This window comes from Acinonyx jubatus, chromosome C1 (assembly GCF_027475565.1).
Source record: "Acinonyx jubatus isolate Ajub_Pintada_27869175 chromosome C1, VMU_Ajub_asm_v1.0, whole genome shotgun sequence".
NCBI lineage: Eukaryota > Metazoa > Chordata > Mammalia > Carnivora > Felidae > Acinonyx > Acinonyx jubatus.
This window is the reverse complement of record NC_069381.1, coordinates 11,853,623-11,866,096: the sequence shown is the minus strand read 5'-3', so window position 1 is coordinate 11,866,096 and position 12,474 is coordinate 11,853,623. Positions and strand designations below refer to the sequence as shown.

At 52.5% G+C, this 12,474-nt stretch overlaps 1 protein-coding gene across 2 annotated transcripts in view; it reads left to right on the top strand.

The window, feature by feature from the left end:
- Nucleotides 1–12,474, top strand: part of SPATA21 (spermatogenesis associated 21) — a 29,566-nt gene that overhangs the window by 5,274 nt on the left and 11,818 nt on the right. For both annotated transcript variants that reach the window (XM_027060297.2, XM_027060303.2), the window contains exons 5-12: nucleotides 1,173–1,392; nucleotides 3,335–3,630; nucleotides 4,012–4,060; nucleotides 4,683–5,134; nucleotides 5,553–5,641; nucleotides 7,490–7,627; nucleotides 9,745–9,816; nucleotides 9,932–10,049. In XM_027060297.2, the coding sequence (XP_026916098.2) occupies nucleotides 1,173–1,392; nucleotides 3,335–3,630; nucleotides 4,012–4,060; nucleotides 4,683–5,134; nucleotides 5,553–5,641; nucleotides 7,490–7,627; nucleotides 9,745–9,816; nucleotides 9,932–10,049 (1,434 nt within the window). The remainder of the gene's footprint in view (nucleotides 1–1,172; nucleotides 1,393–3,334; nucleotides 3,631–4,011; nucleotides 4,061–4,682; nucleotides 5,135–5,552; nucleotides 5,642–7,489; nucleotides 7,628–9,744; nucleotides 9,817–9,931; nucleotides 10,050–12,474) is intronic.

Genomic DNA, 12,474 nt, shown 5'->3' with positions numbered 1-12,474 from the left:
AAAGAGGAAAGTGAAAGAGAAACAGACAGAAGCAAAAAGGGAAAGATTTGAGAAATAGGAATAGTTCAGACTAGTCAGCATATCGTTTTAATTTGCTTATGACCAAAAGCCTCTGAATAATCTCTTCTACATGGAAAGTTAGGGAAATGAAGCAAAGCTAGGTCGGAGCCCCCCTCCGCCCAGATGGGAACCGGTAGAAATAGAAACCATTTCAACACATCTGTTCAACAACTTGGCCATTTGTTTCAACGGCCTTAAAAATACCTTTACCTTCATCCATGTCTAGAAATACACCCTGAGGAAATAATTGGCGACGCGGGCAAAGTTTTATGCAAGTTTTTTCCCTCTGCCACGTCATTTTAAATGCTAAAAATGCTGGAAATGCCAGTATGCCCTAAATACCCACTACAGAGGAATGGTAAAGTCGAATATGCTTATTTATCGAATATGGAATTTTCTACTTCCACTTAAAAGGCATGTGTATGAGAGATGTTTTGGCACGGAAAAAAATTAGGTTAAAACGATCATTGAAAAAAGATGGCAAAACTGTACACAAAACATAATCGTAACTGTGTAAAATTAGGCAATTGTTTGAAGATGGTAATGAACTAAATCCCCATGAGAAATACACATGTTACATCCATAGGAAGAAGCCTGGGGAAATACTCCAGAACATGAAAGTGACATCAGACCGGCACAGACTGAAACCCTGAGCTGTCTCCTTCAGCTTTATGAGCCTAGGTTCAAGCCTTCAAGTTTCTCAATCTCTCTTCTCTCTGATTTTTCTTTTTTTCTTTTCTTTCTTTCTTTTTTTTTTTTTTAAGATTCTTTTATTTTTTAAGTAACCGCTACACCCAAGGTGGGGCTCGAAATCACAACCCTGAGATCAAGAGTCACATGCTCCACCGGCTGAGCCAGCCAGGCACCCCTGATGTTTCTTTTTATTCTGAACAACAACAATAATAAAATCCTAACGCCCCGAAACATTGACATCATAGTATCTGGGATTTGGGGAATTCATGTCAGTCCTCCATTCATTCTCTCCAGCATTAAGTATGCACCTATGGTGTGCCTAGTCCTGCCCGGGCGCTCTGGGAAATACAAAGGAGTCTAAGAATATAAAACGATGGCCCAATCCAGGAGCTGAGGTGTCGCTTTGTCGTTCTCCCCAGGAAGAAGCAGTCAACCCCGGCACCCCAGGAAGGGCCCGGATTGCGGCAAGGAGGCCGTGATCAGGCCAAGCCAGGAAGTGAGCTGGGGGTGCTGCCTTCCAGGGTCCCCGCGGCACAGGAAGGGCAGCAGCAACAGGGCTCAGGGAAGGAGACCGAGGACCAAGCGGGGAGACATCAGAACCCAGGGATGCTGGAGGGTCAGGCCCCCGAGAGCCACCAGGTAATGTCCACGGAGATGTGACAGGAGGGCACAGAATGGCTGCTCTCTGGGGGAGACCAAGGAGCCTCCCGGCCCCCCCCCCCCCATTTCGTGTCTGCTCCTCTCTGTGCCCTGGCGATGTGGAGTGCCCAGTCTGTGTGGGTCACTGGGATATTCTGGATATTCTTGATCGCCCACGGCAAGCCTTTACAACCTGTTTCCGGAGTGGCCCCACAGTATGTCAAGGGGTGATGGAGGCAGGGAGGACTTGGGGGTTACGTGTACGATAAGAACGGGCACATGTCGGATTTAAAAAGCTCAGACAAAGTTTTCTTCACGCTAGGATATCCTAGAAGCTGCTTCTTAGCGGCCGAGCTTTTGTGGGACCTCGCAGGAGATGGCTAGAGTGCGGTGCCTTTTTCGAACTCATTTGACTACAAAATACCTTTTCACTTATCTTCATTTTAAGATAATTTCCTTAAAGCTTCAGTGAGGTATAATGGACACACGCTCGCACATACTCCAACTGTACAACTTGATGTTTTGGTGCACGTGAAGCCAGCACCACAATCAAGAAAGCAAACCTTATCTGTCACCTCCCCCCACCCCCCCACTAAAATTTCCCCAGGCCCCTTAAACAGGCTCCAGGCTCTGAGCCATCAGCCCAGAGCCCGACGCGGGGCTCGAACTCCCGGACTGCAAGATCGTGACCTGGCTGAAGTCGGACGCTTAACCGACTGTGCCACCCAGGGGCCCCGGGCTGGTCTTTAATTTTAAGTGTTCTGATAGGTGCCTCGTGGACTCTCATGGTGGCCTGGGTTTGCATGTTCTTAATGACTAACGGTGCTGACCATTTGTAAATGTGCTTCTAGGCCATCCGTAGATGATCTTTGGAGAAATGTCTATTCAAATGCTTTGCCCGTTGTTTTCATTGGACTAGTCATCTTATTGTTGAGTTGTAGGAGTTCTTTATATATGGTGGATACTAAACTCTTATGACACAAACGATTTACACACTTTTTTCCTTCCATTTTGTGCCTTGTCCTTTCACTGACTGCCTTTAAAAAAAAATCAGATTCTTTTCTTCCGATTGAGTTTGGAGAGTTCTTATATATTCTGAACACAAGTCCTTTATCAGATGTGTGATTGGCGAATGTCTTTCCCCCAGTCTGTGTCTTGTCTTTTCCATTCTCTTACCAGTGACTTTCAAAGAACAGAAGTTCTGAATTCTGATAAGGCCGAATGTATCAATATTTTCGTTAGGGCTTGATTTTTTGGTGTTGTTTCTTAGACATCTTTGCTTAACCCAAGGTCACATCAGAAGTTCGCCTATGTTTTCTTCAAGAATTTTTTCATGTTAGGCTTAACATTTACATTTTAGGATCCGTTTTGAGTTAATCCTTGCGCGTGCGTGCGTGTTAGATAATGGTTCAGTTTTTTGCGTGTGGCCATCCATCCATTCCAGCGCCGTTTACTGAAGACTCCTTTCCACACTGGGTTTGTACCTTCGTGGCAAACCAGTTGAACATGCATGTGGAAGCCTATTTCTGGACTCTCTTTGTTCCATTTATCTCTCTGTCCTCATTCTGGTATCACACTGTGTTGATCATAAGTCACTTTACAATAAGTCCTGTATCAGTTGACGTAAAACTCCTTTTTTAGGGATTCTTGTACTCTGAACCCTCCTTGGGAAACCCTATTTAAAGGGAGCTGCCTCACTTCCTCCAAGTTCCCCTTCTACGCCTATGACTTTGGGTGGGCCATGACTCCTACGGGCCCCAGCGTTTCATCCCTGAACACGAGAATCTGTGCTGCTTTCTAGGGGTGCTGGGAGCACGCAGTAAGAGGACGCTTGCAGTGCCTGGATGAGACTAAGCCTGTGATAACTGGTCTCCAGGTGACTGTGGCATTCACCTGGGAGCCAGGATGGGACTCCTCATTTTGGTATCCTTGTCCTTGGCAGGACCCAGAGTGGCGGCCTCCCCCAGGTCACCAGGCAGCTAATGGGGAAGACATAGTACAGCCGGTGAAGGCTTTTTGCACCTCGGACAGCCGTGGGCAGCAACCGGGAGACAAGCCCGCCGAGGAGGTGGACACCCCATGTATCAGGCCACAGGGGGCTCTGCCAGAGCCTGGCCCAGGGGGACATGAGGACAGTTCTCAGGGGGCAGGGCCCCGAATGCCCCTGGCAACTCTGGAGGAAAAGACGGCCAACTCCTTCCCACCATCCACGCCAGGACCTGGCCCCCCAAAAGGAGGGTAAGCCATCCCCTGATGCCATCCCCTACCCCACTCCCTGGCCCAACGAGGACATGCTTCTGGTAAGTTACCAGTGAGGTGAATTCTAGTCCTGACTCCTCCTGACCTGATGTAGGACCTCGGGCAAGTCACGCCCCTCTGGGCTTCAGTTTCCCCATCTGTATGATAGCTCTGACACCAGAATTCTTTGTGCTGCAAACCTGTGCTTTAAGGGCCTTGTCCTCACGTGGAGATGTGAGGGAATGAGGAGCCCCTCTGAGATTAGAAGGCCGGAGGGATGCAGGGATCATCTGAGTGTCCTGGGGGCGGAGGGACGGTCGGCGCAAAGGACGAGTCTTGAGCTGAGCCCCTCTGCCATCCCGGGGTCTCTCCCTTGTTTAGGGTCGAGGGGGTGGAGACCCAGCCAACACCAGGCCCTGTTCCTCCACCAGTAAGTAGACCCAGAGTGGGGGGTGGGGAGGGCACAGGTGGGCAGGAAGAGGAAGGAGGGGCTGTGGTATTTGGAGTCCAGCTGGGGAAGGCGTAAGTGTGAGTGTGTACGTGGAGGCACACGCATGCGTGTGTGTTTGCACGTAGGCGTGTGTGTGCGTCTTGTGGGGGGGGGGGTGGTCAGAGGATGCCCTTGTACTCTGGAGCTTGGAAAGAGGAGCAGAGCCCTGGGCTGATAGCTGGAGGGGTTGGTCAGGGGGGAGATTTTTTTTGGGAAGATAATAACGGACGAAGCAGAGCCGATACCCTCAGGGACAGGGTGTGAGGCAAGCCCTGTGTCTCATCTGGGAGAAAGGGCCCAGGAGTCTGTGCGGCATGGCCTGGGGGCTGGAGGTGGACTGGGGACGGCCCATCCCTGTGTTGGGAGGGACAGACGCAGGAGGCGGCTGGATTTGCCGGACGAATGAGTGGGCATTTATTAGGCGCCTCGCATGCGTCGCCCCGGGCAGTTATGGAGGAAAGAGGCAGACCAGGGCCCGGAGCTCCAGTGGCAGGAGAAGCTCGGGTGGGACAGTCTGGCTGGCGGGAGGCCTCCCGGGTCCCTTCCCGTGTCCTGTCCCCAGGAGATGAGGGACACTGGAGAGAGGAGGGACCTGGATCCCGTGCAGCAGCAGCCTCAGGCGCCCACGGTGGCCGCAGGGGCCCAGAACCTCGGGAACCTTCGGCAAGGCTTCATGAAGTGCTTGCTGGAGGTGGAGGAGGTGGAGGCCACACATCGGAGGGCGACGGCCAGGGCCCGGGCCCTGCCAAACCGGAAGTCCCCCAGGACCCTGACCCCTGTGCCCAGCTCAGCCCCCAGCCCGCTTCTGACCCTGCCTCAGACCCCCGCGCCGGCCCCTGTGATGGCCCCATCCTGGGCCCGGTTGCCAGCCCCCGGGTCAATCCCCGCCCCTGGGGGCACCCCGGTCCCAGGGCCCGTGGTGGCCCTGCCGCCCCCCACCCTGGACGCGGCCTGGAGAAGGACAGAACTCCTGCACCCGAGCGGGGACAGGAGCCTGAGCAGCTCCAAGGCACGGCAGGAGCCACCCCGCAAAGGGCGCCCAAGGTCACAGCCCGTGTCCCAGAGTCCCCGGCACCTCCCTTCCAGACTCTCGTCCCTGTCACTGCACCTGTTCCTGCTCGGGTGTCCTCTCTCCGTTTCTCCTCGCTTCCGGTCCCCTCCCTCCCCCACACCTAGGTCTTTTTTCCCCCACCTCTGACAGCTTTTCCCTTCCTAACCCTCCCACAGTGTGTCCCTTCCCCTCATGGCCCCTCACCCCTGCCGCCTCCTCACCGGGGGTCACTCTGAGAGACTCTCTTGACTTCCCAAGCGTCTTCCCGGTGCCCTCCCCTGTCCCCCCCTTCCCCCTCGCCCTCCCCTAGCTTCCTGGGGGAGGCTCCGGGCCAGGGTGGGTGGCTGCACATGTGCCCCTGCCCCGGTCCGTCCTCTGCAGGCAGGAGCTGGAGGAGCGCGGCCTCCTCAAGCTGTCTCAGACCCGGGAGGAGAGGTCGGAGGAGCACCTCACCCTGAAGCAGGAGGAAGGTGAGGGCAGCCCCGCCGCACCCCACCCCAGCCCCAGGAGGGCACACGGCTGTCCTCCTTCCGCCCTTCTCTCCTCTCCCAAGTCTGTGACCTCTCCGTCAGCCGTGGCCGGCCGTGGCCCCTTCTAGCTTCCCCGAAAGTGCTCTCTGGCTCCCCGTGACCCCTTCCTGGGGTCTGTTCTATGCGCCAGACTTCAGAGTCTATCATGTGCCAGGCACTGAGTTAACACAACTGCTCTCAGAAGAGGCACTGTTCTGTCCATCTCACAGATAGGAACATCGAGGCTCAGAGAAGTACAGCGACTCACCCACGGCAATTGTAGAGTTTGCTTGGGCCGCCACAACAGAGGATCCCAAACTGTGTGGCTGAGCATTTATTTTCTCACAGTTCTCAAGGTTAGAAGTCCAAGATCAAGGTGTTGGCAGATTTGGTGTCTTCTGAGGCCTCTCTCCTTGGCTTGCAGGCGGCCGCCTCTCCTTGTGTCCTCGTGTGGTCCTCCCTCTGTGCACACGCATCCCTGGTGTCTCTTCCCACATTTCCTTTCCTTGTAAGGACACTCGTCACATTGGATCAGGACCCATGCTACTGTCACATTTTAACTTAACCGCCTCCAGGGGCACCTGAGTGGCTCAGTCGGTTAAGCGTCTGGCTTTGACTCAGGTCATGTGAACTCACTCTTGGGAATTCGAGCCCCACGTCGGGCTCTGTGCTGACAACTTCAGAGTCTGCTTAAGATATTCTCTCTCTCTCTCCTTCTACCCCTCTCCCCTGCTTGCGCGCTCTCTATCTAAAACAAAACGAACAAACAAAAAATTTAAAGGGGCACCTCGGTGGCTCAGCCGTTGGGCGCCTGACTTCAGCTCAGGTCATGATCTCACAGTTCGTGGGTTCGAGCCCCGCGTCGGGCTCCGTGCTGACAGCTCAGAATCTGGAGCCTGCTCTTAATCCTGTGTCTCCCTCTCTCTCTGCCCCTCCCCTGTTCACACTCTGTCTCTCTCTCCCTCAAAAATAAACAAACATTAAAGTAAAAAAAAATTTTTTTTAATTTAACTTAACCACCTCTTTAAAGGCCCTGTCTCTAATGCAGTCACATGCTAAGGTAGTGGGGACTAGGGCTGCAACAGAGGAATCTGGGTGGGATGCAATTCAGCCCATGAGGGCAACGCGGCTTATTGTCAACTGGTGGAACCAGCTGTCTCTCTAGGTCTGTTGACTCTCCCTGCATTTTGCTGTAACGAGAGGGCTGAGAAGCCAGGCACCCTCACGGTATGACCAGGCCGTGGCTTTGGTATCAGTTGGTGCTTTTCTGGAATTTTCTCAGTGTGCTTCCAGCCCTCTGCTCTGGTCCAGACAAGCTATCCTAGAAGCCACGTCCGTGCAGATAATTGACCACACAGCACCAAAGCCAAAGAGTCAGAAAGACCTGCCCGGCTAGTCTCTAAGCCTCAGTTTCCCTATCTTTACAAAAGGAACACGCATTCGACTCTTAGAGGTTGTCGTAAGAATTTAATATGAGAACACGGCCGTAAAGAGCCCAGCACAGTGCCTGGCACATAGCAGGGGTGCCCTCGATAGGGCGTGTGCCCTCCTGGTACAAAATGAAGATCGCTAAGGAGGTTAGCATTTGGTGCACCAGCTGAACCCTTGGCCTGACCTTGTAATAGAGAGTAGAGTGAGTAGAGTGCGTGAGTGGTACTGCGCCTTCCACTGTCGTCCTTTTAGTGACCTTTGCCCCTCCTCCCAGCCATGGTGTTAAAGGATGCCGGGGCAGGAGGGTGATTGGAAGGGGTGGGATGAATGGTAGCAACAAGCAATGTCCCTGCCTCACGTGACCCCCCCCCCCCCCAGCCTTCCGCAGCTACTTTGAGGTCTTCAATGGCCACGGCGAGGTGGACGCCCAGAGCCTGGAGAACATCCTGTTGCTCGTGGGCATCTCCCTGACACCGGCCCAGGTAGAGGACGCCCTGATGAGTGCTGATGTTGATGGTGAGTGGGGGGAGGCGTCATTCTCAGTCCCAGGCAGGACCAGCCACGTGGGACCTTCATGGTCACACAGGGCCCCGCGCTCAAAGGGCCCTGCGCGCAGTTTAATGGTCTGCTGTCACGGTCTGGAAACTCTTCGTAATTTTTGAGTGAGGGGCCCCACCCTGCGTTTTCATTTTGCACTGGGGCCCACAAGTTATGTAGCTGGTCCCGGCCCCCACGGTTACTGCTCTCTGAGCACCCACTCAGTGCCAGGTCCTGGGGACCCAGAGATGACCGCGACCTACCTTCTGACCCCAGGACGTAGGTGATTCCTCAGACTCCTCCCTTTTAGGCCCTCACGTGTGCTTCACAGGACATTCTCCCGACTTGGTCGCTCCTTTGACCAGCTGTGTGACCTTGAACAAGCTCACCACGCCTGTTTCTGTAAAATGGGTCTGATAGTAGTACCCATCTCACCAGGCTACTGAAAAGCAAATGAGACGATCCAGGCAAAGCATTGAGCACAAGGCCTGGTGCACAGGACGCGTCCAGGAGACGTTAGCCTGCTGGTACTATTCATCCACCAAATATTTATTAAATGCTCACTGTGTGCCCATTCCCGTGCTGGGCAGTGAGAATAAAGGGATGTGTAAGACCCATGAGACCTGCCCTTGAGGTGCTCACCTAGACAGGGACACAGAAGTAGGAGTCATCAAAGGAAGAAGTACTTAAGGTGGCTTGGAGAAAGGGATCAGGGAGGAAGGCTTCCTGGAGGAGGTGATGCCTGAGGCAAATTGTGAAAGATTAGACAGGGGTTAGGTGGGGAGAAAAGGAAGAAGGGCATTCCTGGTGGTGGAAATAACGTAGAAAAAGGGAGGAGGAATGGGGGGGGGGTGGTCAGGGGAATCACACGTGGTTTGATTGGCTAGATGCACGACACGGGGAGCTGTGAAGCTGTAAGGGTCCTGGGGTCCTGGCCACTACCTGGCCTCCTGTGTTTCCTCCATCACTGTACAAGGGCGAATCCACACACACAAGCCAGGAATTGACCCCAGCTCTGCCCCTATGTGACCCTCTGGCAACTGTTTTCTACTCTCCGTGCCTCGGGCTTTATCTGTGACATGGGGATAAGAGTATTAAGCACCTTCAGAGGGTGTTTTTCAGGATTAGAGACCATTCATTCATTTGTCTAGTAGTTCAGAGAACATCTGCTAAGACCTACCTGTCTTGTTTTGGTTTTTTTTTTTGTTTTATTCATTTAAGTAATCTCTACACCCAACGTGGGGCTTGAACTCACAACCTTAAGACTAAGCCTCACGTTCCTCCAACTGAGCCAGCCAGGCACCCCCAAGAACTACCTGTCTTAAGTCCTGGGCATACAGCGCAGAACAACACAGACCCAGTCCCTGCCTTCCAGAACCTCCATTAAATTTATGAGAGTGGTTAATGGGGCAGCTGACTCGGTCAGGTGTTAGTCAGGCAGAAGCACACATAGGATGCTTACTAAGTGAGAGAGTGGAGGACGGTAGAGAGGATTCGGGAAGAGGAAGCAGCATGTGCAAAGGCCCAGAACAGGGAACGTGGCCCCCCGTGGAAGAACAGGCTCGTGCCGGAGGCGCTTGGCACCAGGTGAGGCCGGAGACAGGTAACTGGGCCTTGAAGGCCGAGGTGGGACTCTTGTGGGTGCATGATTTTCGTGCAGTGACTGGCACGTGGTGATAATAACAGTCGCTGACATTTAGTGAGCTCGTAAGAGATGCATGGCCCTGTTCTAAACACTTTGCCTCGCGTGATCATCCATGATACAGGGATGACTATAGATGAGAAAACTAAGGCTTGGGGGCAGTTCAGAGACTTTGCGAAGGCTGCACAGATAGCAAGTGGTGGACTGGGGATGTGAATCCAGGCTGCTATCTCTAGGACCCAAGTTCTGGGAGCTTCCCACGCAGGAGATTTTAATTTTCGCCTTCCACTTTCCCGTCTGCTCCACAGATATATGCATTGAATACATGTGATATATGTGTTCAGTGTGTGCCGTATACGTGTTTTATCATCAGACCCATTGAGTAGATGCCAGTAAGCACGGCTGGGCTGCAATGCCTGGGACCTGCCCACTGTTGTACCTCTGGCCTCCACAGGAGATGGTCGTGTAGGCTTCAAGGACTTCTTGGCTGTGATGACAGACAGCGGACGTTTCTTCTCCTCCGTGGGTGAGCAGGGATGAGCCCAGAGCAGCGAGAGTTCGGGGAGGGGCCTGGAGGCCGGTGGAGGGTGGGTCTCCGGAGCTGCCAGATGGTAACGGCAGACATCATCCCATGTCCCCAGAACAGAGCGCCCTGACGGACACGGCTCCCCCCAACCCCCACACTCTGCTCTTTGAGATCCTGTCCCTGCTGGTGGAGATGCTGGCCCTACCCGAGGCAGCCTTAGAGGAGATCACCGAGTGAGTGGGGCTGGTGGCTGGGGGTGGAGGGTCACAGACCCAGAAATGGCACCTCGTATTTTGACAGCTGATAGTTAGGGTTCCTGGTCGCAAGTGAAAGACACCCAAATAAGACTGGTTGAAGCAAAAGGGGAATATATTGGCTCACATAACTGATCGTGTCTCAGGAATGGCTGGATCCAGGAGACCGGATGATACCATTAAGGCTCGGTCCCTCCTACTCATCTCTGTACACTGGCTCCAAGCTCAGCTAGGCTCTTCTCACCGTGGGAAGGATGGCAACTGGCAGCCCCATATTCACACCCTCCTAGTTTAACAACCTCAGCAGCAAGCAGCAAAATTCTTTCTTGCTCTATCAGTGTTGCGATCTCAGGAAAGGAATGTAATGGAGGCTGCCTGGGGCCAGAGAACACTAGAGATGGAGGCCTCCCCACGTTTCCAGAGTGGGCTGGTGGGTGGTTAGTGGTTCGTCTAAGGAAGGTATGGCTACATACAAACGGAACATCGACACTCAAGGGCTAAAAGCTACACATGACAGGAGAATGCCCCAGCTGGTCTCTCTGTGTCCCCCACAGGGGCTTGTCCCTGTCGCTGAGACCAGGCCTTGTCCACATGGGGCGAGAGGAGGGGGAATGATAGCAGGCTGTTCCAGCTTAGCAACCCCAAAGACAAAAAAGGTCTTTATCCCCCCAGCCCCTGTAAAGCACTCTAAATATATATAACTCTGAAGAACATACATGCATAATTTTAAAACCAATGAAACAAATTCCCATGTGTCCATGTCCCCAGTTTAAAAATAGATCCTGTCCAATAACCTCAGAGCCCTGTGGGCCCTGCCCTAATCACAAAGCACTCTCTCCCCAAACCAGAACGAATCCTTACTCCCTTGCTTTCTGTTCTTAAGTTCTCACTGCTTGGTTTTTTTCCCCCTTTGTTTATTGAAAATTTCAAATATGCAGCAACTGGAGAGAATTTCACACGAGTGTTTACATACCCACCACCTAGATCCCATCACTGCCCGTCCTCCATACTCGTTTTATCTGCTGTCTACTCAGCCCTCTAGTCACCCATCCACATTGGGTTTTTTTATTCATTTCAAAATAAATTAGGGTCATTTTCCTCTAAATACTTAGGCAAACATATCAATAACTGAAGATCAAGGGGCGCCTGGGTGGCTCAGTCGGTTAAACAGCCGACTTCAGCTCAGGTCACGATCTCGCGGTCCGTGAGTTCGAGCCCCGCATCGGGCTCTGTGCTGACAGCTCAGAGCCTGGAGCCTGCTTCTGATTCTGTGTCTCCCTCTCTCTCTGACCCTCCCCCGTTCATGCTCTGTCTCTCTCTGTCTCAAAAACAAATATACGTTAAAAAAAATAATAACTAAAGATCAATATTTCTCTGGAGGTTTGTTGTTGTTTTTTTTTTAAATCCCTTCTTGCGATATAATTTACATTCAGTGAAGCACACAGATCGTCAGGGTCTGGGTCGCGGCAAACGCCCACGTCCGGGCAACCTGAACCCCTCTCAAGGTATACAGAACTTTACCATCACTCCGGAAAGGGCCCTCCTGACCCCTCCCAGTCGCCCTCTGAACCCACCCCTGCGCAGGCCATCGCTCTCTTCTGGTTTGTTTTCCATCACAGATTGGTTTTGCCTGTAGGCAACTTCGCATCAGTGGAGACATACGGTTTGCAGTCGTAGTGTGGCTTCTTGAATTCAGCACAGCGCTTTTGCGATTTGTCCATATCGTTGTGGGTGTCAGTGTTCACCCCTTTTTATTGCTGAGTGTGTCCCATTTATGAGTCTACCATAGTTGGTTCATCCATTCTTTTACGGATGGATTTCTTTATTTTATTTTATTTTATTTTATTTTATTTTATTTTATTGATTGACTTATCTTTAAATGTTTATTTTTGAGAGAGAGAGAGAGAGGCAGAGCGTGAGCAGGGGAGGGGCAGAGAGAGACGGAGACACAGAATCCAAAGTAGGCTCCAGGCTGTCAGCACAGAGCCCAACCCGAGGCTCAAACTCACAAGATGTGAGATCAGGATGCTGAGCCACCCAGGCGCCCCCCCACCCTTTTCTTTTTTTAATTTTTAAAATGTTTTTATTTGTTTTCGAGAGAGAGAGAGAGAGAGAGAGAGAGAGACAAAGAACGAGTGGGGAGGGGCAGCGAGAGAGAGGGAGACACAGAATTCGAAGCAGGCTCCAGGCTCTGAGCCGTCAGTCAGCCCAGAGCCTGATGTGGGGCTCGAACCCACAAACTTCCAGATCATGACCTGAGCTGAAGCTGGACGCTTAAGCGACTGAGCCACCCAGGCGCCCCGTATGGATGGATTTCTGAGCTGTTTCCAGCATGGGGTTATAATGAATAAAGTTGCCATTAACATTTTTGTACAAGTCTTTTTGTGGACACGTATTTTGGTTC